The sequence below is a fragment of the Macaca mulatta genome, chromosome 3, assembly GCF_049350105.2.
Source record: "Macaca mulatta isolate MMU2019108-1 chromosome 3, T2T-MMU8v2.0, whole genome shotgun sequence".
Lineage (NCBI taxonomy): Eukaryota > Metazoa > Chordata > Mammalia > Primates > Cercopithecidae > Macaca > Macaca mulatta.
In genome coordinates this window covers 105,612,091-105,638,131 of record NC_133408.1, presented here as the reverse complement: position 1 = coordinate 105,638,131, position 26,041 = coordinate 105,612,091, and the positions used below count along the sequence as shown (strand labels likewise).

Genomic DNA, 26,041 nt, shown 5'->3' with positions numbered 1-26,041 from the left:
TGGCCATTACATGTGATGATTTCAAATGGGTTCTTAGTACCTTAATTTTGAGGGAAAAGAGTAGAGGAAACCAGCCAATGCTTTGCATGCTTAGTTTCTGCCTATGACACTGAACTCAGAGAACTGAGATCTTTGGAGAAACCAAAGATGGCTCAAATGACTCGTGATAATAAATGAACGTATTACTGCTAGCTGACAAATGGAAGTTTCCTAATTATAAAGCAGAACCAGCAGCCACCACCATAGAAAGCCTATCCCACAGATGGAGAAGAGGCAAAGCACTGAAACTCAGTCTGAGGGACCTACCCAGCCATGGGGGCAGGGCCAAATGGGGCTTCTTCAGAATCAGCAAAGCAATTTTTCTCATCAGCAAACCAGCTTCAGAAAAGTCTGCAATCAGGGCACTCTCTTCCAGGCCTAGAGACCCAGGGAAAGGGGTATAGGGGTATCCCAAGGCAAAGAGAGTCTACACTTCTTGCCCGGGAAAGGCTACTTCCCTCCCAAGATGCCTGGGATTTTCCACTTCAGCAGGGGGAAGGTAAGTCACACAGCAAAATAATGAGGGCACAGAACAGATGACCTCCCTATAGAGTTTTGAATCAGAAACACAGCAGGGCAGATGTGTCCGTTCCCTAGTCTAGGAGGAGCTAGGTCCAGCCCCTGCACATCCTCCCCATCAGAAAAGCTGAGGCCAGACCAAGAATTCATCAGACCAAGGAGCTACAACAGGACATCAGAGCTGAGGCTGCAAAGCCAGGACTGAGACCAGACCAGGCAGGAAACTGTCAACAGCTTTGGTCACCAGGCCTGGCTGCCCTCCAACATGAGCTGGCGCTTTCCAAATTGACATACCACATGTCCCTAATATTCTCTCTTCAAGTAATACCACCATCAAAGCAGGACATTTCCCAGAGCCTTCTTCAAGCCTGGTGTCTGCTCAGTGGGACTCAATCCCAGAAGAAGCTGTTAAGTCACCCACTGTTTCAGTTTACAAACTTCTTACGACTTGGTGACAAGCGAAACTACATTCTGACAGCAACTGCAAGTTCCCTAGTACCCCGGACTTCCCGTTTTTTCTTGCTGTACCCCCTCCTGTTAAATCACAGACTCATCCATCTCCAACCCCCAGAATATAGAGAAAGAGCACAACACTACATCTTAACTCCTGAAGCGTGGAGAACACTTCTCCTTCTGAGAGCTTAAGTACCAAATGGAAACTACTTTTTCCCCTTGGTCTTAAATGTATTACTAGATTCTGAACTGGACTCTACTACTATGTAGGAAAGCAGTCATGGGTGGTAATTCTGGGAGATCCAGATAGGACATGCCAGTCCTACACGGGTGGCATAGGAAGCCAAGTTGCTGCTTCCTCCCTGTGCACTCCCATTTGTCCGAACTCTCTTGATCTCAGCTGGTGCTCGCTTCAAATCAGCTATGATGCAATCCAGCAACTAAAGTATTTAGTTAATAAATGCTGACAGCACAGCCTCTTCTGGTCACGTATGCATACTAAAATACAGGGGAGAGTTGCAGGGAGGAGGGACATATGGGAAATCTCTGTACCTTCCTCTCGATTTTGCTGTGACCTAAAACTGCCCTTTAAAAACAACGAGGGGTTGGGCACGGTGGTTCACGCTTGTAATCCTAGCTCTTTGGGAGGCCGAGGCAGGTGGATCACCTAAGGTCAGGAGTTCAAGACCCGCCTGGCCAACATGGCAAAACCCCGTTTCTACTAAAAATACAAAAAGTAGCCAGGCATGCATCTGTAGTCCCAGCTACTCAGGAGGTTGAGGCAAGAGATTTGCTTGAACCTGGGAGGGGACGGTTGAAGTGAGCCAAGATCATGCCATTGCACTCCAGCCTGGGCAACAGAGCAAGACTCCTTCTCAAGAGAAAAAAACAAAACAAAACAAGAAAAAACAAGGAATGAGCTCTCCAAGCAAAAAATCCATTGAGATGCAAAGGAAGGAAACTATCATTGCGGAATTGCGCATGTTACATTAACGTTTTTGGAGCAAGGGAGAGCTCATCTCTCCCACAAGCAAATTCCAGCCCAAGGCATTGATACTAACAAAGTGCCATGCTGTGATGTGCAGGGGCAGACAGCGTCCCCAGGCTCCCTACATGCATGCATTCCCACAGTTTGCCCTTTCTTGACCCCAGAAGCAACAGGCCCCTTCACCCTCGAGGGCCACTCTCAGAAGTTTGAATTAATGGCGATCACCATGCACAGGGAAGGCTGTGGACTTCTGACATAAAAACACTTAGCGGAAGGCTTGGAAAAAGTCTAGTAGGAGCCAGACACAAGCTGGACTAATTATCTAAAACAAGAGACCTGGTTTGGGGATCTTAATGTTCTCAAAAAAGAGAGAAAATTATTGTTATTTTTCATTTTGCACTTTGTGCCATAAGGCATTTTCAACAAAACACAGAATCTCATTTCTTTCTAGGGAAAATGATTGGGAGACCAGCTCATTGCTGGTACAGAAGCCTGGCTCAGTCCTAATTCCTTCATAGGCAAGACACCAGGTGAACTGATAGAGCCGAGCTGGAAGAGTTCTCCAAGGCAGAGACTCTGAGCCAAGGAATGTTCAAAGAGCTAGCATGTATTGTGGGATTACTATGCGCCAGGATTTTTTTTATATTCCATCATGTTCCATGTTCACAACAGCCCTAGAAGGGAAGAACTACTATTATTACCCCTGTTTTATAGGTGAACAAACAAGGGCACAGATCCCTGATGTAACAGCCAGGATCAAACAGCTGGGAAGACGAGAAAATCTTTCCCAGGCTAGGATAACAGAGGGTTTGGTTGAAAATACAGGCGATTAGGTGCTACCTCTGAAAAAAGGAGCCAGGATAGGAAGGAGACACTTTTCCCTGTATGCCCTGATGTCCTATTTGAACATTTTATCATGAACACGAACTTCCTCTTTTAAAAAACACTTTTTATTGAAAAGATAAATCTGTGTGTTGTATTATGTCACTCAGTTCAAGTACTTGAAATTTATTGAATTGTATTTTCTAAAAAATAGATATTTGAGCAAAAGCAATCTCACATTACATAGACAGAACACAACGCACGGCTGCGGAGCTGAGAGCAGTGACTTCGTTTCATGCAGGAAAGAGAACTTGGTTCAGGAGCGTCTACGTTGCTTAAGACCAGAGAGCGCTAAAAGTGAAACCATCCAGCCATCCTCCCCCATTTTCATTTTCACACCAAAAAATCCCACCGCGGCAGAAGACCACTGTCTCTCTGTTTAGACAATCGGTGAAGAATGGATGACCTCACTTTCCCCAACAGGCGGGTCCTGAAATGTTATGCACAAAACAAAACTTGAGTAAATGCCCAACAGAGGTCACTGTTTTATCGATCTTGAAGAGATCTCTTCTTAGCAAAGCAAAGAAACCGACTGTGAAGTTAACACCATGTTTGGTAAATAAGTGTTTTGGTTTTGTGCAAGGGTCTGGTTTCAGCCTGAAGCTATCTCAGAGTTGTCTGGGTCTCTGGAGACTGCAGGGACAGCCTAGTCTAGAGCCCATTTGCATGAGACCAAGGATCCTCCTGCAAGAGACACCTTCTGAGGGAAGACGGCTTCTGAACAAGCTTGACCCAATAAGAAATCTTTGGGTGCCAGTGGGGAAGCAGGTTCAGAGCCCAGAGCCGTGCCTACGTCCGTACTTTGCTTGTAGCTTCTTCTGATTTCAAATCAAGACTTACAGGGAGAGGGAGCTATAAACACAAGCTCTAGAAGATGCCACAAGGTCCTCCTTTGACATCCCCAACAAAGAGGTGAGTTGTATTCTCCGCCTTTCTGCCCTGAACCAAGTGGGCTTTAGTAATTTCAGGGCTGCAGGAGACCCAGTGGAACAGTGGTGAAGAGACTCAGGTGGCAATGGGGAGAGCACTGGCAGCACAAGGCAAGCCTCTGGCACAGAGAGCAAAGTCCTCACTGGCAGGATTCCCAAGGGGTCACTTGGGAGAGGGCAGGGTAGCAGCCAACCTCCTCTAAGTGGGTTGAAGCAGGTGAAGAGGAAAGTGGCAGAAGCCATGCGGTGGCAAAAAGGAGTCACACACTCCACCTGGAGACGCCTTGAAGTAACTGCACGAAATTTGAGGGTGGCCAGGCAGTTGTACAACAGCTGCTCACAGGGAGAGCCAGAACACAGAAGAACTCAGACGACTGGTAGCATTACCTTCTTCCTAACTCCAGGCTGGGGGGCTGCGATGGAGTCAGAGGAAACTCAGTTCAGAACATCTTCGGTTTTTACAAATACAAATTAACTGGAATGCCAAATTCTAGCCTGTTAATCTGGTCACTTTTTTTTTTTTCAAAAAACATAGCTTTAGCTTATTTTTTTTCTCTTTGTAAAACTTCGTGCATGACTTCAGCTTTACTCTGTCAAGACATGCCAAAGTGCTGAGTCACTAATAAAAGAAAAAAAGAAAGTAAAGGAAGAGTGATTCTGCTTCTTAGCGCTAGCCTCAGTGACGACCTAAGCTGCACTTTTCCCCCTAGTTGAGTCTTGCGATGCTAAAGGACGTCACATTGCACAATCTTAATGTTTCCAATCAGCCCCACCCGCTCTGGCCCCACCCTAACCCTCCAACAAAGATTTATCAAATGTGGGATTTTCCCATGAGTCTCAATATTAGAGTCTCAACCCCCAATAAATATGAGACTGGAGATGTCTGAGGCTCATTCTGCCCTCGAGCCCACCAGGAACGAAAGAGAAGCTCTATCTGCCCTCCAGGAACCCAGATATGAACTCCGTCTCCACAAGTAAGTGCAGGAAATCCCTAGCCCTGGAACGGCCAGCGGCGGTCGAGCCCTGTGTGAGGGAGGGGTGTGTGGCCCAGGGAGGGCTGGCGGGCGGCCAGCAGCAGAGGCAGGCTCCCAGCTGTGCTGTCAGCTCACCCGCCGCTCGCTCCCCTCCGGCACAGGCGCCTTCGGTCCAGTTGCCTTCTCCCTGGGGCTGCTCCTGGTGTTGCCTGCTGCCTTCCCCGCCCCAGTACTCCCAGGAGAAGATTCCAAAGATGTAGCCGCCCCACACAGCCAGCCACTGACCTCTTCAGAACGAATTGACAAACACATTCGGTACATCCTCGACGGCATCTCAGCCCTGAGAAAGGAGGTGGGTAGGCTTGGCAAAGGGGCTGAATGGCCCGTGTGCGCATGCGTTCCCCTTGCCCCTGTCTGTGGACTGGGGCTGCCCGCATTAGGAGGTCTTTGCTGGGTTCTAGGGCACTGTAGATTTGAGGCCAATGGGGCCGACTAGACTGACTTCTGTATTTATCCTTTGCTGGTCTCAGGAGGTTCCTTTCCTTTCTGGAAAATGCAGAATGGGTCTGAAACCCATGCCCACCCTTGGCATGAGCTGAGGGTCATTGCTTCTCAGGGCTTCCTTTTCCCTTTCCAAAAAATAAGGTCTGTTAAGCTCCTTTTTGTCCCTTGGGCTTTGGAAGGACTAGAAAAGTGCCACCTGAAAGGTATGTTCAGCTTCTCAGAGCAGTTGCAGTACTTTTTGCTTATGTAAACTCAATGGTTAGGATTCCTCAAAGCCATTCCAGCTAAGATTCATACCTCAGAGCCCACCAAAGTGGCAAATCATAAATAGGTTAAAGTACCTCCCCACTTTCAATGCAAGGTATTTTGGTCCTGTTTGGTAGAAAGAAAAGAACACAGGAGAGGAGATTGGGAGCCCACACTCGAATTCTGGTTCTGCCAAACCAGCCTCGTGATCTTGGGTAAATTCCCTACCACCTCTGGACTCCATCAGTAAAACTGGGGGTGGACTAGGTGATCTCATAGGTCCTTCCAGCTGGAACATTCTATGGTTTGAATTATATTCACCTAACTATTGTCAAAATTGCTGTTATTAAATATCTACTGTGTGCCAGGCACTTTAAATAAGTATTGTGTCTAATCTTCAACATTTGCAAGGAAGGTTTTTGGAGATAAGGAAACTGAGACTCAGGATTAAGTAACACACCTGAAGTCACAGGTGAGCTTGGAACTGAACCCAAGTGTGCCCCCACTCCACTGGAATTTGCTTGCCAGGATGCCAATGAGTTGTGGCTTCATTTTTCTTAGAGACTTTCCTGGCTGTGGTTGAACAATGCAAAGGCCCTCTAGTGGTGTTTGTTATAGGGGCACTTAGGTGATAACGATTCTGGTATTCTTTCCCAGACATGTAACAGGAGTAACATGTGTGAAAGCAGCAAAGAGGCACTGGCAGAAAACAACCTGAACCTTCCAAAGATGGCTGAAAAAGATGGATGCTTCCAATCTGGATTCAATGAGGTACCAACTTGTCACACTCACTTTTCACTATTCCTTAGGCAAAACTTCACCCTCTTGCTTGCAGTGCCTGTATACATATAGATCCAGGCAGCAATAAAAAGGGGGTAAATGTAAAGAATGTTATGTAAATTTCATGAGGAGGCCAACTTCAAGCTTTTTTAAAGGTAGTTTATTCTTGGACAGGTATGGCCAGAGATTGTCCCACTGTGTTGAGATCTTAACAACTGTCAAATGTTTAAAACTCCCACAGGTTTAATTAGTTCATCCTGGGTAAGGTGATCTCAGGGCCTTTTCCCTCTCTGGCTGCCCCTGGCAGGGTTCAGGTCTGCCCTCCCTCCATGCCCAGCTCATTCTCCACAGTGAGATAACCTGCACTGACTTCTGATTATTTTATAAAAGGAGGTTCCAGCCCAGCATTGACAAGGGCAAGAGTGTAGGAAGAACATCAAGGGGGAGAATCAGAGAAGGATCCCCACTGCCACATTCTAGCATCTGTTGGGCTTTGGGTAAAACTAATTACATGGAGCCTCTGATTGTCTGGTTATTTAAAATGATGCTGTCCAATGTCCCAAAACATGCTGCCTAAGAGGTACTTGAAGTTCTCTAGATGAGCAGAGGGAAAATATGTCAAATTGTGGCAGTTTTAACTTTTCAAATTGATTCTATCTCCTGGCGATAACCAATTTTCCCACCATCTTTCCTCTTAGGACACTTGCCTGGTGAAAATCATCACTGGTCTTTTGGAGTTTGAGGTATACCTAGAGTACCTCCAGAACAGGTTTGAGAGTAGTGAGGAGCAAGCCAGAGCTGTGCAAATGAGTACAAAAGTCCTGATCCAGTTCCTGCAGAAAAAGGTGGGTGTGTCCTCCTTCCTTCACCTTGGTGTGGGAGAAGACAGGCTCAAAGACAGTGTCCTGGACAACTCAGGGATGCAATGCCACTTCCAAAAGAGAAGGCTACATGTAAACAAAAAAGTCTGAGAAATAGTTTCTGATAGTTACCGTTAAATCTTTTTTTGTTTGGTTGGCTCTCTTCTGCAAAGGACATCAATAACTGTACTTTAAACTATATTAACTGAGGTGGATTTTAACATCAATTTTTAATAGTGCAAGAGATTAAAAAAAAGGGGGGGGGGTCAGAAAGAAGTACATCCATCCCCACCCAGTGATCCACAGAAACAAAAACCAAGGGGCATAAAATGATTTTAAGATTTTAGTTATTGTCAAGTGGCATTCTTCTCATTGTAGTTGTTTCAACTCTTTTTCCTACCTTTTACCAGAGAGTTAGTTCAGAGAAACGGTCAGAGACTCAAGGCTGGAAAGAGGTACCAAGGGTTTTGGCCACCAGTAGCTGGCTATTCAAACAGCAGGGAGTAAAGAGTTGCTGGCTAGCATGTGGAGGAGCCAAAGCTCAATAAGTAGGGGCCTAGAAGGAAACCCTTGGTGCTGATCCTGCCTCTGCCATTTCTACTTGTTCACCTTAAGCCAGGGTTTCTCCTATGTGAATGTGCATGGGAATTCCCTGGGCATCTTGCTGTGGTGTAGAGTCTGACTTGGCAGGCCTTGGGTGGGTTTGAGGGTCATATTTCTAGCAGGCTTATATCCCTGGTGATGCTGCAGAATTCCAGGACCACACTTGGAGGTTTAAGGCCTTCCACAAGTTACTTATCCCATCTGGTGGGTCTATGGAAAGATGTTTCCCAGTCCTCTTTACACCACCAGATCACTGGTCTTTCGACAGATCCTAAAGGGATGGTGAGAGGGAAACTGGAGAAAAGTATTAGATTTAGAGGCCACTGAAGAACTCATATTAAAATGCCTTTAAGTATGGGTTCTTCATTCATATACTAAATATGAACTATGTGCCAGGCATTATTTCATATGACAGAATACAAACAAATAAGATAGTGATGCTGGTCAGGCTTGGTGGTTCATGCCTGTATTCCCTAAACTTTGGGAGCCTAAGGTGAGAACTCCTTGAACTCCTAAGGCCAGGAGTTCAAGACCAGCCTGGACAACATAGTGAGACCCCATTGCTACAAAAACACAAAACCAAACAAACAAAAAGATAGTGGTGCTTCCCTCAGGATGTTTGTGGTCTAATGGGAGACAGAACAGCAAAGGGATGATTAGAAGTTAGTTGCTGCGAGCCAGGCACAGTGCTGATATAATCCCAGCACTTTGGGAGGCTGAGGTGGGTGGATCACTTGAGGCCAGGAGTTTAAGACCAGCCTGGCCAACAATGTAAAACCCCATCTCTACTTAAAAATACAAAAAAATTACCCAGGCATGGTGGCGCACACCTGTAACCCAGCTACTCAGGAGGCTGAGGCACGTGAATCGCTTGAACCCAGGACATGGAGGTTGCTGTGCACCACTGCACTCCAGCCTGGGTGACAGAGTGAGCCCTGCCTCAAAAAAAAAAAAAAAGAAGAAGTTCATTGCTATGGAAGGATCCTACTCAGAGCAGGCACCCCAGTTAATCTCATTCACCCCACATTTCACATTTGAACATCATCCCATAGCCCAGAGCATCCCTCCACTGCAAAGGATTTATTCAATATTTAAACAATCCTTTTTGCTTTCATTTTCCTTCAGGCAAAGAATCTAGATGCAATAACCACCCCTGAACCAACCACAAATGCCAGCCTGCTGACGAAGCTGCAGGCACAGAACCAGTGGCTGCAGGACATGACGACGCATCTCATCCTGCGCAGCTTTAAGGAGTTCCTGCAGTCCAGCCTGAGGGCTCTTCGGCAAATGTAACATGGGCACCTCAGAGTGTTGTTGTTCATGGACATTCCTTCTTCTGGTCAGAAACCTGTCCACTGGGCACAGAACTTATGTTGTTCTCTATGGAGAACTAAAAGTATGAGCGTTAGGACACTATTTTAATTATTTTTAATTTATTAATATTTAAATATGTGAAGCTGAGTTAATTTATGTAAGTGATATTTATATTTTTATGAAGTACCACTTGAAATATTTTATGTATTAGTTTTGAAATAATAATGGAAAGTGGCTATGTAGTTTGAATATCCTTTGTTTCAGAGCCAGATCATTTCTTGGAAAGTGTAGGCTTACCTCAAATAAATGGCTAACTTATACATATTTTTTAAAGAAATATTTATATTGTATTTATATAATGTATAAATGGTTTTTATACTAATAAATCACATTTTTAAAAATTCAGCAACTTAGTCTGTGTGTGTCACGTGAAGCTTAATAAAAACAAGTTTCATGTCACTGCCACCACCACCACCAAAAAAAAGCTATAATCAATCACATTTTATATATATATATATAAGCGCCTACTACATGCCAGGCATCATTAAAGGTGTTGCATCCATCACGTCATTTAACCCCAGCACTTGCACACTGCTTTCTGGTTGTGGAAGTCTAAGTGATTTATCTCAGTCACCCAGCTGGAAGGTCAGGCAGGGGCCCAGATTTGAAATCCAAGTCTACCTACCTACAGGTCCCCTACTCTTAACTTGTAAGTCCCATTGCCTCCCAAGAACTGAGGGATGATGTAGAAAATTCCAAAACATGTTAATATAGGGAATATCTATAAACATGCGATCAAAGTCTTTGGGACTATACAACCACTGTACAAGGCATAACAATGTACAAGCTTCCAAATAATAACTAGAAGTTCTGCCTCCCTCTTCTGGGTTCCTAAAGCACTGCACCTATCTACCTGTCAAAGCATCTACCACATTGTACCACACCTTAAAATCAACGGTTTTTTTCTTCTCAGCCAGCATGTGGATGCCTCAAAAGAGCAGACTCCTTTCATGACTTAAAACTAATTTCAGGGGAAAAAAAAAGACAAGACAGGCACAGTGGCTCACGCCTATAATCCCAGCACTTTGGGAGGCTGAGGCAGGAGGATCACTTGAGGTCAGGAGACCAGCCTGGCCAACATGGCAAAATCCCATCTCTACTAAAAACACAAAAATTAGCTGGGCGTGGTGGCACACCTATAATCCCAGCTACTCAGGAAGCTGAGACATGACAATCACTTGAGCCCGGGAGGTAGACCCTGGGGCTGCACTCCATCCTGGGCAACAGAGGGAGATTCTGTCTCAAAATAATAATAATAATAATAATAATCAATAATTTTTTTTAAAAAAGACTCTTTCCTATATTAATCTTTGCATCCTGTACCCATGGCCCCAAACCTGACCAATGAAGGCCCCAGTAAATATTTTTTGAGCAAAAAAAATATATATAGATGATCAAAGATAAGAAAGATAGGAAGACACCTCAATTCTTGTAGTCATATAGTGTTAGGGGAAATCACTCATTCTGTGTTTTTATGTATCTTCATATTAAGGAAAAATAGCAATTAGAAAGAAACATTCAAAGGACTTCCAGAGAAGGCAATGAATAGCCAGTGCATATACACCTACCTCCATTTCCTTTGCCACTGGCAGTAAGCTTCATCTGCCCTCTCCCCAGATGGTAGTGAGAGAGGCAATCTGGACAATTCAACATGGCCTCGCTTATCCATCTCAACACGACACTGGGAATTTGGTGCAGATTTCCCCTTTCTAACCCCTGCAGTATAAAAGTTCTGTCTCCTTATAAAGCTTTTCCCCACCCTACCCGCTACAGACTTCTTCCTCCAGGGGAGGAGTTCTTCTGGGTAAGGGAAAGTCCACAGAGGTCAAAAACCGAGAGGAGCTGAGCCAGAAAAGAGCCACATACTCTGATTTCTAGAAACCACGCATCACAAGTGGGCTTCCCAAAACTAGGGTCAAGTCAAAGAACAAAGAGAAATTGCGGTCAACTGATGCCTTCGTTCTTCAAACAAAAATGGGTTGAGTATCATAGATAAGTCAGGGAAAGCTCGTGAGAAAGAAGTTAAAGGATAGATATGATCCCTGCCCTCTTGTGCAGTACACTATGGAAGGGAAAACAGATATTAAATAAAGAATGTAAGTGTGATGAGGTTTCCAAAAAGAAATATGGGCTGTGCTGAGAACCCATACTAGGGGCACCGATAATGTAAGTGAGCCCTGGTTTGGCTGCTCACCACTCAAAAGCCAGACATGAAAGACAAGGGTGGTGGGAAGAAAAGTCAGTTCATCAAAAAGCCAGTAAACCAATAAGATGGTGAGCTAGCATTTGAAGGTACCATCTTGAATTTTAAAATTTATCACAGTAGTTTTTAAAGAGAAACTTGGTATGGGAGATATGTGGGAGTGGTGTGTGGTGTACGGTCTGTGTGTCTTGTTCTGATGGCTATCTCAGGTAACCGCCTGTCCGGAGGTCTGTTTGGCGTCATCTTAACTTCAGCTAGATGATGGATTCGTTGTTCATGATTCCTTCTAACCAGGAGGATTCTGCAATGGGGGCTCCCTGCCTCATTTGTTTAAAGATCAGCCTCTGGGATTTTTAAAGCAAGAGTATAATTAGATAAGCATGCATTGCCAGAGGGGAGTATCTAGAGAGGGAAGGAATGAAGAGGTTAGAGGAAAGAAAAGGAAGAAAAAGAAAGTGGGTGAGAGGCAGAGCAAGATGGCAGAATAGAAAGCTCCTCCAATGGTCCCCCTGGCAAGTTAACAACTTTTTCCCTCTGCTTTTCTCAAGCAGGAGTTTTGCCCCATAGCCACCACAAATGCCAAGTTAACAACTATCTGCACAGAAAAGAAAAAACAAAAAATACCTTCATAAGAATCAAAACTCAGGTGAGCACACATAGTACCTGGTTTTAACTTCATATCACTGAAAGAGGCACTGAAGAAATTAAAAATCAGTCCTGAATCACGATGCTACCCCTCCCCTATCCACAGCAGCAGTGGTGTCGCGCAGAGAATGTCTCTGGGCACTGGGAGAAGGAGAACGCATCAATTGTGGGGCATTGAACTCAGTATGGTCCTGTTAGAGGAGAAAGAAAAACCAGACTAAACTCAGCTGATGCCCACTCATAGAGGGAGCATTTAAACCAGCCCTAGCCCAAGGGGAATTGTCAATCCCAGCAGTCCAAACTTGAGTGGCCACAAACCTCACCACCGAGGGCCAAACTTGAAAGGCAGTCTAGGCCTCAAGGACTGCAACTCTTAGGCAAGTCCTAGGGCTGAACAAGGCCCAGAGACCTAGTGGACTGAGGGGACAGGTGACATACTGAGATACCATCTGAGGCAGCCAAGGGAGTATTGGTTTCGCCCCTCTCCTAATCCTAGGCTGCACAAGTCATAGCTTCAAAAGAGATTTTTTCTTTCTGCTTGAGGAGAGAAGACAGAAGAGTGGGGAGGACTTTGCCTTACATCTTGGATACCAGTTCAGCTACAGCAGGATAGGGCACTAGTCAGAGTCATAAGGTCCCCATTCCAGGCCCAAGCTCCAAGACAACATTTCTAGACACATCCTAGGCTAGAAGGGAACCCATTGCCTTGAGTGAAAGGACCAGTCCTGGCAGCATTCATCACATGCTAACTGAAAAGCCCTTGGGCCCTGAATAACCAGTAGTGATATCCAGGTACTATGTCAAGGGCTTTGGGTGAGCCTCTGAGACTTGCTGGCTTCAGGTGAGACTCAGCACATTACCAGCTGTGGTGGCTATGGGGCAAAACTCCTGCTTGAGAAAAGCAGAGGGAAAAGTAAACAGGGCTGTATCTTGTTGCACCTTAGGTACCAACACTGCCACAAGGGGGTAGAGCACCAAGTGGGATCTTGGGTTCCCTGATTCTAAGACTTAACTCATAAGTGGCATTTTTGGACCTGCCGTGGGCCAGAGAGAGGCCTATTGCCCTGAAGGGTAAGTCTCAGGCCAGACAGCATTCACCACAAGCTGACTTAAGAGACCTAGGGTCTTAAGGGAACATCCATGGTGGTCTGGTAGCACTCCTTAAGGCTACTGGGGAGCAGGGTGGGCAGTAGTTACAGGGTGAGGATTCTCTGCTTTTGAAAAGGGGAGGGAAGAATGAGAAGGACCACATCTTGTAGGTTGAGTGTCTGCTCAGTCACAAGACAATAGACTACAAGGTAGACTTCTAGGTTTTTCACTCTGATCCCTAACTCCCAGATGGCACTTCTGGACCTACCCTGGGGACCTCACCACCCTGAAAGAAAGGACACAGGCCTGGCTGGCTTTGCCATCTGCTGATTGTTGAGCCCCAGGGCCTTCAGCAAACATAGGCAGTAGCCAGGGAGTGGTTACAGCAGGCCTTGGGTAAGACCCAGTGCTGTGCTGGCTTCAGGTCTGACCCAGTGCAGTCATAGTGGTGGTGGCCACAAGGGTGCTTGTGTCACTCCACTCCCAGCTTTAGGTGACTCAGAACAGAAAGAGAGATTCTGTATGTTTGGGAGAAAGTAAAAGAAGAGAACAAGAGGCTCTGCCTGGTAATCCAGAGAATTCTCCCAGATCCTGTCCGAGGCTATCAAGGCAGTACCTCTATGATTCTGCAAGAACCACAGCATTACTGGGTGGGGGGTGCCCCCTAAAGAACAAACAGCTTACATTACAACACCTAAATCCTTTCAAATACCTGGAAATCCTTCCCAATAGGATAGCTACAAATAAGCCCAGACAATGAAGACTACAATAATACCTAACTCTTCAATGCCCAGACATCAAAGAACATCTGCTAGCATCAACACCATCCAGAAAAACGTGACCTCACCAAATGAACTAAATAAGTTACCAGAAACCAATCCTAGAGAAACAGAGATATGTGACCTTTCAAACAGAGAATTCAAAATAGCTATTTGAGGATACTCAAAGAATTCAAGATAACACAGAGAAGGAATTCAGAATTCTGTCAGATAAATTTAGCAAACAGATTGAAATAATTTTAAGAAATCAAGCAGAAGTTATGGAGCTTAAAAATGCAATTGGCATACTGAAGAATACATCAGAGTCCTTTAATAGCAGAATTGATCAACAGAAGAAAGAATTAGTGAGCTTTAAGACAAGCTATTTGAAAATACATAGTCAGAGGAGACAAAAGAAAATGAAAAACTATGGAGCACAACTATAGGATCTAGAAAACAGCCTCAAATGGATAGGTTTAAGAGTTATTGGACTTAAAGAGGAGGCAGAGAAAGAGATGGGGTAGAAAGCTTATTCAAAGGGAAAATAACAGAGAACTTCCCAAACATAAAGATATTAATATCCAAACACAAGAAGGTTATAGAACACCAAGCAGATTTAACCCAAAAAAGACTACCTCAGGGCATTTCATAATCAAACTCCCAAAGGTCAAGAATAAAGAAAGGACCCTAAAAGCAGCAAGAGAAAATAAGTAAATAGCATACAATGGCACTCCAATACTTCCAGCCGCAGACTGTTCAGTGGAAACCTTACAGGCCAGGAGAGAGTGGCATGACATATTTAAAGTGCTGGAAAACAAAACAAAAAACCTTTCACCCTAGAATAGTATATCCAGCAAAAATATCCTTCAAACATATAGAAGAAATAGACTTTTTCAGATAAACAAAAGCTGACAGATTTCATAAATAACAGATCTGTCCTACAAGAAATGCTAAATGGAGTACTACAATCAGAAAGAAAAGGACATTAATGAGCAATAAATAGTCACCTGAAGGTATAAAGCTTACTGGTAATAGTAAGTGCATAGAAAAACACAGAATCTGATAACACAGTAACTGTTATATGTAAACCACTCTTACCCTAAGTAGAGAGACTAAATGATGAACCAATCAAAAATAATAAGTACAATTTTTCAAGACATAGCACTATATGATATAAATAGAAACCACAAAAGGTTAAAAAGCTGGGGACAAAGTCAAGAGTTTTTATTAGTTTTCTTTTTGCTTCTTTGTTTATGCAAATAGTGTTGTTGTTATCACGTTAAAATAATGAATTTTAAGATAGTATTTGCAAGCCTCATGGCAACCTCAAACCAAAAAACATACAATTGATACAAAAAAAAAATAAGAAGCAAGAAACTAAATCATATCACCAGAGAAAATTATCTTTAATAGAGGCAGACAGGAATGAAAGAAGGAAGAGAAGACCACAAAACAACCAGAAAACAAATAACAAAATGGCAGTAGTAAGTTCTTACTTATCAATAATAACATTGAATATAAATGAACTAAACTCTTCAATCTAAAGACATAGACTGGCTGAACGGATGAAAAAAAAACCATTGATCCGTTGCCTACAAGAAACACACTTCACCTATAAAGACACACCTAGACTGAAAATAAAGGAGTGGAAAAAGATATTCCATGCCAATGGAAACAAAAAAAAGCAGCAGTTGTTATACTTATATCAGACAAAATAGACTTCAACACAAAAACTATAAGAAGAGACAAATAAGGTCACTATATAATGTTAAAATGATATATTTGACAAAAAGATGTAACAATTTTAAATATATATGCACCCAACACTGGAGCACCCAGATATATAAAGGAAATATTATTAGAGCTAAAGAGAGAGATAGGTCCTAACACAATAATAGCTGGAAACATCAATACCCCACTGTCAGCATTGGGCAGATCTTCCAGACAGAAAATCAATAAAGAAACATCAGATTTAATCTGCACTATTGACCAAAATGTATCTAACAGATATTTACAGAACATTTCATTCAAGAACTGCAGAAAACACATATTTCCTCAGTACATGGATCATTCTCAAGGATAGATCACATGTTAGGTCACAAAACAAGTCTTAAAATATTTTTTTAAAATTGAAATAATATCAAGCATCTTCTCTGACCACAACGGAATAAAACTAGAAAGTAATAACTAGAGAAATTTTGGAAACTACACAAACACATAGAAATTAAACAATAAGCTCCTGAATGACCAGTGGGTCAATGAAGACATTAAGAAGGGAATTAAAAAATTTCGTGATAATGGAAACACAACATACCCAAACCCATGGGATACAGCAAAAGCAGTACTAAGAGGGAAGTTTATAGCTATAAGTGCCTACATCACAAAAAAGGAAAAACTTCAAATAAACAATCTAATGATGTATCTTAAAGAACTAAAAAAGCAAGAGCAAACCAAACCCAAAATTTATATCAAAATAAATAAAGATCAGAATGGAAATAAATGAAACTAAAATTTAAAAAACCCAAAGATCAAAGAAACAAAAGTTGGTTTAAAAAAAAAAAAAAAGTTAAAAATTGACAAATCTTTAGCCAAACTAAGGAAAAAGGGAGAAGATCCAAATAAATAAAATCAGAAATATAAAAGGAGACATTACAACTGATACTGCAGAAATTCAAAGGCTCATTACTGGCTACTATGACTGACTATAAGCCAATAAATTAAAAAACCTAGAGGAAATGGACAAATGCTGAGATACATACAACCTACCAAGATTGAACCAGTAATAAATTGAAAATCTGAACAGATTAAATACAAGTAATGAGATTGAAGTCCTAATAAAAAGTCACCCAGTAAAGAAAAGCCCAAGATCTAATGGCTTCACTGCTGAATTCTATGAAACATTTAGAAAAGAAGTAATACCAATCCTACTCATACTATTCCAAAAAATACAGGAGGAAGAAATACTTTCAAATTCATTCTACAAAGCCAGCATTACCCTGATACCAAAATCAGGCAACAACACATCAAAAAAAGAAAACTACAGGCCAATATATCTGATGAATGTTGATGCAAAAATCCTCAAAAAATACTAGCAAAAATACTAGCATTCTAATTCAACAATACATTAGAAAGGTCATTCCTCATGACCAAATGGGATTTATCCCTGGGATGCAAGGATGGTTCAACATATGTAAATCAATCAACATGATACATCATATCAACAGAATGAAGGATAAAAACCACAGGATCATTTCACTTAATGCTAAAAAAAGCATTTGATAAAATTCAACATTCCTTCATGATAAAAACTCTTAAAAAACTGAGGATAGAAGAAACATATCCGAGCATAATAAAAGCCATATATGACAGACCCACAGCTAATATCATACTGAATGGGGAGAAACGGAATGCATTTCCTCTGAGATCTGGAACATGATAAGGATGCCCACTACCACCACTGTTATTCAACATAGTACTGAAAGTCCTAGCTAGAGCAATCAGACAAAAGAAAGTTATGAAGGGCATCCAAGTTATGAAGGGCATTCCTGGAAAGGAAGAAGTCAGATTATCCTTGTTTGCAGAAGATATGATCTTATCTGTGGTAAAACTTAAAGACTCTACACACAAAAAACTATTAGAACTAATAAACAAATTCAGTAAAGTTGCAAGATACAAAATCAACATACAAAAATTAGCAGCATTTCTATATTCCAACAGGGAACAATGTGAAAAAGAAATTTTAAAAAGTAATCCCATTTACAATAGTCATACATAAAATTAAATACCTAGAAATTAACTTAACCAAAGAAGTGAAAGATCTCTATAATGAAAACTATAAAATACTGATGAAAGAAATTGAAGAGAACACCAAAAAATGGAAAAATATTTCATATTCATAGATTGGAAGAATTAATATTGTTAAAATATCCATAATACCCAAAGCAATCCACAGATTCAATGCAATCCTTATCAAAATACCAATGACATTCTTCACAGAAGTAGAAAAAAAATCCTAAAATTTATATGGAACCAGGAAAGACCTAGAATAGCCAAAGTTATCCTAAGTAAAAAGAACAAAACTGGAGGAATCACATTACCTGACTTTAAATTATACTACAGAGCTATAGTAACCAAAAGAACATGGTACTGGCACAAAAACAGACACATAGAACAGAATAGAAAACTCAGAAACAAACCCACACACCTACAGTGAACTCAGTTTTGACAAAGGTGCCAAGAACATACTCTGGGGGAAAAGACGGTCTCTTCAATAAGTGGTGTCTGGAAAACTGGACATCCATACACAGAAGAATGGAGCTAGACCCTATCTCTCACCATATAAAAAAATCAAATCAAAATGGACTAAAGATTTAAATCTAAGACCTCAAACTGTGAAACTACTACAAGAAAACATTGGAGGAAAACTCCAGGATATTGGTCTGGGCAAAGATTTCTTGAGCAACACCCCACAAGCACAGGCAATCAAAGCAAAAATGGACAAATGGGATCACATCAAGTTAAAAAGCTTCTGCATGGCAAAGGATACAATCAACAAAGTGAAGAGACAACCCACAGAATGGGAGAAAATACTTGCAAACTAACCATCTGACAAGGGATTAGTAACAAGAATATACAAGAAGCTCAAACAACCCTGTAGGAAAAAAAAAAAAATCTAATAAATCAATCAAAATATGGGCAAAAGATTTGAATAGACATTTCTCAAAAGAAGGCATACAAATGGCAAACAGGCATATGAAAAGGTGCTCAAAATCACTTATCATCAGAGAAATTGTCTCACCCCAGTCAAAACTGCTTATATCCAAAGACGCAATAACAAATGCTGGCGAAAATGTAGAGAAAAGGGAACTGTTGTATGCTGTTGGTGGGAATGTAAATTAGTACAACCACTATGGAGAACAAACAGTTTGGAAGTTCCTCAAACAACTAAAAGTAGAGCTACCATAGGATCCAACAATCCCACTGTTGGGTATATACCCAAAAGAAAGGAAATCAGTATATCGAAGAGATACCTGCATTCCTATGTTTGCTGCAGCACTATCCACAATAGCTAAGATTTGGAAGCAACCTGGTCCATCAACACATGAATGAATAAAGAAAATGTGGAACATATACACAACACAGTACTATTCAGCCATAAAAAAGGAATGAGATCCAGTCATTTGCAGCAACATGGATGGAACTGGAGATCGTTGTTCAGTGAAATAAACTAGGCACAAAAAGACAAACATCACATGTTCCCACCTATTTGAAGGATCTAAAAATGAAAACAATTGAACTCATAAACATAGAGAATAGAAGGATGCTTATCGAAGGCTGGGAAGGGTATTGTGGGGACGGGGGGCAGAAAAGGATGGTTAATAGATACAAAAAAGTAGAAAGAATGAATAAGAATTACTATTTGGTAGCACAACAGGGTGACTATAGTAATAATAACATAATTGTACATGTTTAAAATAACTTAAAAAGTATAATTCGATCATTTGCAACTCAAAGGATAAATGTTTGAGGGGATAGATACCTCATTCTCCATGATGTGCTAATTTCACATGGCATGCCTGTACCAAAACATCTCATATACCCCAGAAATATATATATATACTAGGAACCCATAAAAGTTAAAAATAATAAATAAGTAAATAAATAAAGTCAGTGATTAAAATATATTTTTTAAACTGAAGTACCTGATTATAAACTCCCCTCTGTTAAGATTTATTTATTTATTTATTTATTTATTTAGAGACAGAGTTTCACTCTGTTGCCCAGGATGGAGTGCAGTGGCACAATCTCGGCTCACTGCAACTCTGCTTCCCAGGTTTAAGCAATTTTTATGCCTCAGCCTCCCAAGTAACTGGGATTCCAGGCACACACCACCACACCTGGCTAGTTTTTGTGTTTTTAGTAGAGACAGGGTTTTGCCATGTTGGCCAGGCTAGTTTTGAACTCCTGGCTTCAAGTGATCCACCCACCTCAGCCTCCCAAAGTGCTGGGATTACAGGCGTGAGCCACCACCCCCAACCTAAGTTTTATTTTATTTTTATGGAAAATGAGTAATATATTTATTTTGGCTACTTTTTGCTGAAAAGTGGTGTAGTTGTGGGGGCATGGAATGGAACCTGGAGTTGAACCCTGAGTGGAAAGTATTTGTGAGTCCTTAGGCTTACAGAAGAGATTACGGGAGCATTATGGTGAGTGTGTAATAGCAATATAGTTCACAATGGAGGACTAAACCTATCTCTAGAATCATGGCTAAAATTATGAGTAATTTTTTTTTATCAGGAGAAGCCTGATCTAAATCATGAGGAAAGCCATTGATTTTAGGGCATGGTGGGATAAGACATAGTATTAATTTTCTTGCGTATGTCTTATATGCTGAGGATATGTTTTTGGAGTTACCCAGGATGTACACACAGCATTTATTCTTAATTATAGTGCATGTTTTTCACTGTCAATTGTATCCAGAGCTTCTGTTGGGAGATGACAAGTTAGCTAAATACACGTATTTAATAGGCTACAGGAGGAGCTATGCATATTTATGAAGGTGGTCCCGACACAAGCACATTGAACAAATATGTATGTAACATATAGTCCATGTCTATTTTGTGTTGGAGACTTAATATTTAAATGTATTATAATTAGGCCATATATATCAAAAGGTCTTTTCAGGTCACAAAGCCATGAACGTGTATAATTTCTGTAAACTGACCAGAACTAGTCCACGGTTGGTGGTCTTTTTATCAAGAGAAATTTACTGAAATCAATCTCTTGTCTAATTAAAGTTGTAGCTATGGCTGGTGGAACAGGAGCTGAGAGTCAGTCAGTCAGCTTATGTAGAGACTAGTGTGTGTTTGGCTGCTGGTGAAAAAGAAAAATCTTGTGGCAATTAGAATATAGTGTACTTTTAAAGTGTGGGAGTATGTGACTTAACCTTTGCCTGGCATGGTCTTAGGTCATGTTTATAACTTGGTATTTTATTGTTATAAAGGGTTTGTTTTGTCAGTCCAATGATCTGTATTTTATTTTTTATTTATTTTAGAATTTTTAAATGTATTTAATATATATATAGTTGTTTTGTTTTGAGTCAGAGTCTCACTCTGTTGCCCAGGCTGGAGTGCAATGGGGCAATCTTGGCTCACCACAACCTCTGACTCCTGGGTTCAAGTAATTCTCGTGCTTCAGCCTCCTGAGTAGCTGGACTACAGGTGTGCGCCACCACACCCAGCTAATTTTTGTATTTTTAGTAGAGGCAAAGTTTCACCTTGCTGACCGGGCTGGTCTCGAACTCCTGGCCTCAGCTGATCCACTGGCCTCAGCCTCCCAAAGTCCTAGGATTACAGGCGTGAGCCACCACAACTGGCCTAATTAGTCATATTTTAAAAAGCATTTTGTTAAAACTATTTAAGCTAAGGAATTTAGAGACTTTTATTATACCACCATGCATTTTGAGGTCTTTTTAGTAATCTGTCCTAAGGTGGTTGATTAAAAAAAAATTTTATATCTGAAGCAGGAAATTCTTTATGGTTGAAATGGATGGAAAGGGGCCACATAATGGCCCACGAGGCAAAATTCCAGCTGTTCAGGCATCTATGTGCCCGTTCTTAATTTGGAGAATCTAAACTAATTTTATCACTCAAAATCAGCCCTTACAATCTTACACACCTACCTATTCCGCAATAGTCCCTGGGCCTAGAGGGAAGGTGTTTACACAGTTTGAGCAGCAGGGCATTAGCAGTGAAAATAGATTAGGCCCAGTGGGATTCTAAATGTTTTTAAATTTTGGAGATAGTAGGTAGAATCGTTGTTGTTTTATCTAATTTCGTAAACTATGTATAAAATTAGCAACATTTTAAACAAAAAGGACGTTAAGTATTGCTTAGCTCTGACAATGATAGGAGAAACTCACAGGTAACTAAATATTTAAATTATCTAGTATGAAGACATAGAATAAATATATTAATTTAGATAGAGACAAAAATATTAAAGGGATATTATGCCTTTGTATTACTATACAGTCTTGATCTAGTGTCACACGAAAGCAGTTTATTTTGATTGGTGCCTTTTCCTGGGTCTAAAGATGAGACTTTGGTTAACTTGACTTTGGTGTCAGATACTAGCACTGATGTTTAAGATTCAGATTCAGTAGGAGCCGGTGCTCCCTAGAGGAGATAGGGATTCCCAGGAGTCAAAGCCCTGCAACTTAACAGCGCAAGGGTTAGTTAACAATATTTGATAAAGGCCTTTTTATTAATGGGGCTGGAGGAATTATCTCAACTGATATCTAATCATTAGGCTGGAGGTGATATTAGAGTTTATGACTTAGAAGCTGTAGAAAGATTCTACAACCTTGAAGTGATTAATATTTATATTTTTGATAATCCTCCAGCAGTAAGTCTAAGTCAGAGATAATTAAGGATTCGATTTTTTGAGAAGGTTTGTCAAAAGATGTTGAAAGCCTCAAAACATTTTATTAAAATATAATTATAGGTCATTAGAAAAGAATATTTATTTAACCAGAGTGACAATTAAAAGATGTTAAAAGCAAGATAGAAAGTTATATGGATATAAAAACCTTAACCCGTTTAAAGTTTTATTTTTAAGTAATTTTTCCTAATAAACACAACACAGGACTTATCTTCATACAATGTAAAATCTTTGTTTCTTAGGCTAGTTGTCAAAAAGGTTAAAAAAAAAAAAAGGAATTAAAAAACCTTCGCCAGTGATTGTTTTTCCTTATGGGAAGCGCATTTGGATAACCTGAAAGTCAAACATGGGAAAAACCATCAGGAGGGGGGTTGTGGAGTTAATCAGGAATATTTTGGGGAGAAGCATGTGTAGGCATGCATAAACATGCATAAACATGTCTTTTATTATCATTATGTCCATTAAGCATGAGTGAACTAGCACCTTGTGGTTGTAAATGCTCTCTTATGATGTTCAATTTCTCTCATGCTGGATCATAGCATCCCCAAATTTAAAAAAACACCAAGTGCATGGCAGTGCTCCCATGAGTTATCATGAGTTGATTAGTCACTAATCCATGGAGATGTCTTATTTAAGGAGAACGTATGGGCATTCTCAATGAACATGGCCCTAAAGTAAGAACCAGATGCCAGGTATCATTTCAGTACAGTCACCGCCAAGTGTGAATGGGTCCAGAACGAGAAGGGTAGTACTTCCCGAGTGGGTTGCTGGTTTCTCAAAGTTTGGTAGTCAAGAAATTAGGTTGGAGATGATAAGCATGTTGACAAGAAATTACTTGACTTGGATGCACTATGTATGATACATGACTAAATGTACTGTGCAATATTAAGGAGTTATTGAACTGGACAATAGATATACACATGAGTTCTGTTTCATGGGAGATTAATAGAATAGATGATAGGTCGATATAAAGTTGTTATATAAAGTTATACTTGCTTAATATTCATGGGGACAGGAGTTTAATGTGTGATAATGCATAGATGTATAACATACAGTTAAGCATATATAGTACTGCTACATAAATTTATGTGGTCAGGCAGGAATGCATGGTGTACATAGTAATACCATTGTCATAACATTAATTTTGTGGGTTTCTTTGATACTGACATAGCAGTTAAAATAAAATTATTGCACCTTAAGTAAAGAATTCAGGGAATAATTTAAGTAGAATTTCAGATTTGGGTGCTGGCAGTGGAGCGGGAAGCTTCTTTCCAGAAATTGTCCTGGGAAGGTAGAGGCCCTCCATTTTGGGTTTACAAGACCCAAATGTATAATGTACAACAAGAACTTCTTCATTTAAGTAACTTGTTTTCAGTTAGACTAGTAAGTGGTATTAAAAAAAAAAAAAAAAAAAAAAAGGATGAGGGAGAAGAATGCAGTGCATGCTGTTTGACCAATGATTATAAAGGGGTGTTCAATGCGTAGGCCTCTGATTCATGTGAGTGTGAGAAGATCTACTAGCAGGATTCAAAATAGGCATTGACTTAATGGTCAAAATATTATACTTTCTTGTTTGGACATGTGAAGTATTGGGACAATGGCTATGATAAGAATGGAGAGAATGATGGCTAGTAGGCCCATAGTTTGTTGGGAATAGAGCATAAGATTGTACAGGCAACAAAGAAAAGAATCACTCTGGTTTAATATGGGGCGGTATGTTGAGGGGCTTTGCTGGGGTATCGTTATCTGGATCACCTAACAGGTCAGGTGAAAATAGAACTAATATAATTAATAGCAGTAGTAGAATTAGGGCTAAGATGTCTTCGATTGTAAAATAAAGATGAAAAGGGATTTTATCAGAATCTGATGAAATAATCGAGGGGTTATTAGACACTGTTACATGGAGAAATCAAAGGTGGATGGCTTCTAGGGCTGCAATGATTAAGGGTAAAATGAAGTAGAAGGCAAAGAAGCATCTGAGGGTAGTTTTATCAACAGAAAACGCACCTCGGATTCATTTACTAGGTCAGTGTCAATGTATGGAATAGCTGATAGCAGATTGGTGATTACTGTTGCAACTCAAAAGATATTTGTCCTCATGGCAAGATGTAACCTATAAATGCTGTTGTTATTAGCACAAATAATAGGAAAATACCAATATGTCAGGTTTCTAGAAGAGTACAAGATCCATAGTATAGGCCTCATCATACATGTCAGAATAAACAGATAAAGAATATTGGGGGTGGCGCCCAAGATGGCCAAATAGGAACAGCTCCAGCCTCCAGCTCCCAGCCTGAGCGACACAGAAGAGGGTGATTTCTGCATTTTCAACTGAGGTACCCGGTTCGTCTCACTGGGGCAGGCCAGACAGTTGGTGCTGGTCAGCGAGTGCAGCCCAAACACCGAGAGCTGAAGCAGGGCAAGGCATCACCTCACCTGGGAAGCACAAGGGGGAAGGGAATTCCTTTTCCTAGCCAAGGGAAACTGAGACACACAACACCTGGAAAATCGGGTAACTCCCACCCTAATACTGCACTTTACCAAGGGTCTTAGCAAATGGCACACCAGAAGATTGTATCCCACACCTGGCCTGGAGGGTCCCATGCTCATGGAGCCTCCCTCATTGCTAGCACAGCAGTCTGAGATCTAACTGCAAGGCAGCAGCGAGGCTGGGGGAGGGGCGCCCGCCCTTGCTGAAGCTTAAGTAGGTAAACAAAGCCACCAGGAAGCTCGAATTGGGTGAAGCCTACCTCAGCTCAAGGCGGCCTGCCTGCCTCTGTAGACTCCACCTCTGGAGACAGAGCATAGCTAAACAAAAAGCAGCAGAAACCTCTGCAGATGTAAATGTCCCTGTCTGACAGCTTTGAAGAGAGCAGTGGTTCTCCCAGCACGGAGGCTGAGATCTGAGAACAGACAGACTGCGTGCTCAAGTGGGTTCCTGATCCCTGAGTAGCCTAACAGGGAGACACCCCCCACTAGGTGCAGACTGACACCTCACACCTCACACGGCTGGGTACACCCCTGAGACGAAGCTTCCAGAGCAAGAATCAGACAGCAACACTCGCTGTTCAGCAATATTCTATCCTCTGCAGCCTCTGCTGCTGATACCCAGGCAAACAGGGTCTGGAGTGGACCTCAAGCCCAAACTCCAACAGACCTGCAGCTGAGGGTCCTGACTGTTAGAAGGAAAACTAACAAACAGAAAGGACACCCACACTAAAACCCCATCAGTACGTCACCATCATCAAAGACCACAGCAGATAAAACCACAAAGATGGGGAAAAAGCAGTGTAGAAAAGCTGGAAAATCAAAAAATCAGAGCGCATCTCCCCTTCCAAAGGAACACAGTTCATTGCCAGCAACGGAACAAAGTTGGACGGAGAATGACTTTGACAAGTTGAGAGAAGAAGGCTTCAGTTGATTAAACTTCTCAGAGCTAAAGGAGGAACTACGTAACCTGAGCAAAGAAACTAAAAACCTTGAAAAAAGATTTGACGAATGGCTGGCTAGAATAACCAATGTAGAGAAATCCTTAAAAGAACTGATAGAGATGAAAACCATAACATGAGAACTACGTGACAAATGCACAAGCTTCAGTAACCAACTCGATTATCTGGAAGAAACAGTATCAGCGACTGAAGATCAAATGAATGAAATGAAGTGAGAAGAGAAGTGTGGAGGAAAAAGAGTAACAAGAAATGAACAAAGCCTCCAAGAAATGTGGGATTATGTGAAAAGACCAAATCTATGTCTGAT

At 41.3% G+C, this 26,041-nt stretch overlaps 1 protein-coding gene and 1 long non-coding RNA gene across 3 annotated transcripts in view; one reads left to right on the top strand and one right to left on the bottom strand.

The window, feature by feature from the left end:
- The window catches only part of LOC114676967 (uncharacterized), a 251,064-nt gene that overhangs the window by 160,189 nt on the left and 64,834 nt on the right, over nucleotides 1-26,041 (bottom strand). The gene's annotated exons all lie outside the window — the stretch shown is intronic.
- On the top strand, nucleotides 3,377-9,496 carry IL6 (interleukin 6). 2 transcript variants are annotated; one of them, XM_077995016.1, is made up of 6 exons: nucleotides 3,377-3,793; nucleotides 4,725-4,784; nucleotides 4,946-5,136; nucleotides 6,192-6,305; nucleotides 7,013-7,159; nucleotides 8,903-9,496. In XM_077995016.1, exons 2-6 carry the CDS (start codon nucleotides 4,766-4,768, stop codon nucleotides 9,068-9,070), a joined length of 639 nt encoding a protein of 212 aa, XP_077851142.1. In that variant the 5' UTR covers nucleotides 3,377-3,793; nucleotides 4,725-4,765; the 3' UTR covers nucleotides 9,071-9,496. The 2 variants fall into 2 exon arrangements, with proteins under 2 accessions (XP_077851142.1, NP_001036198.2); NM_001042733.2 differs by lacking the exon at nucleotides 3,377-3,793 and having other exon boundaries at nucleotides 4,766-4,784; nucleotides 8,903-9,070.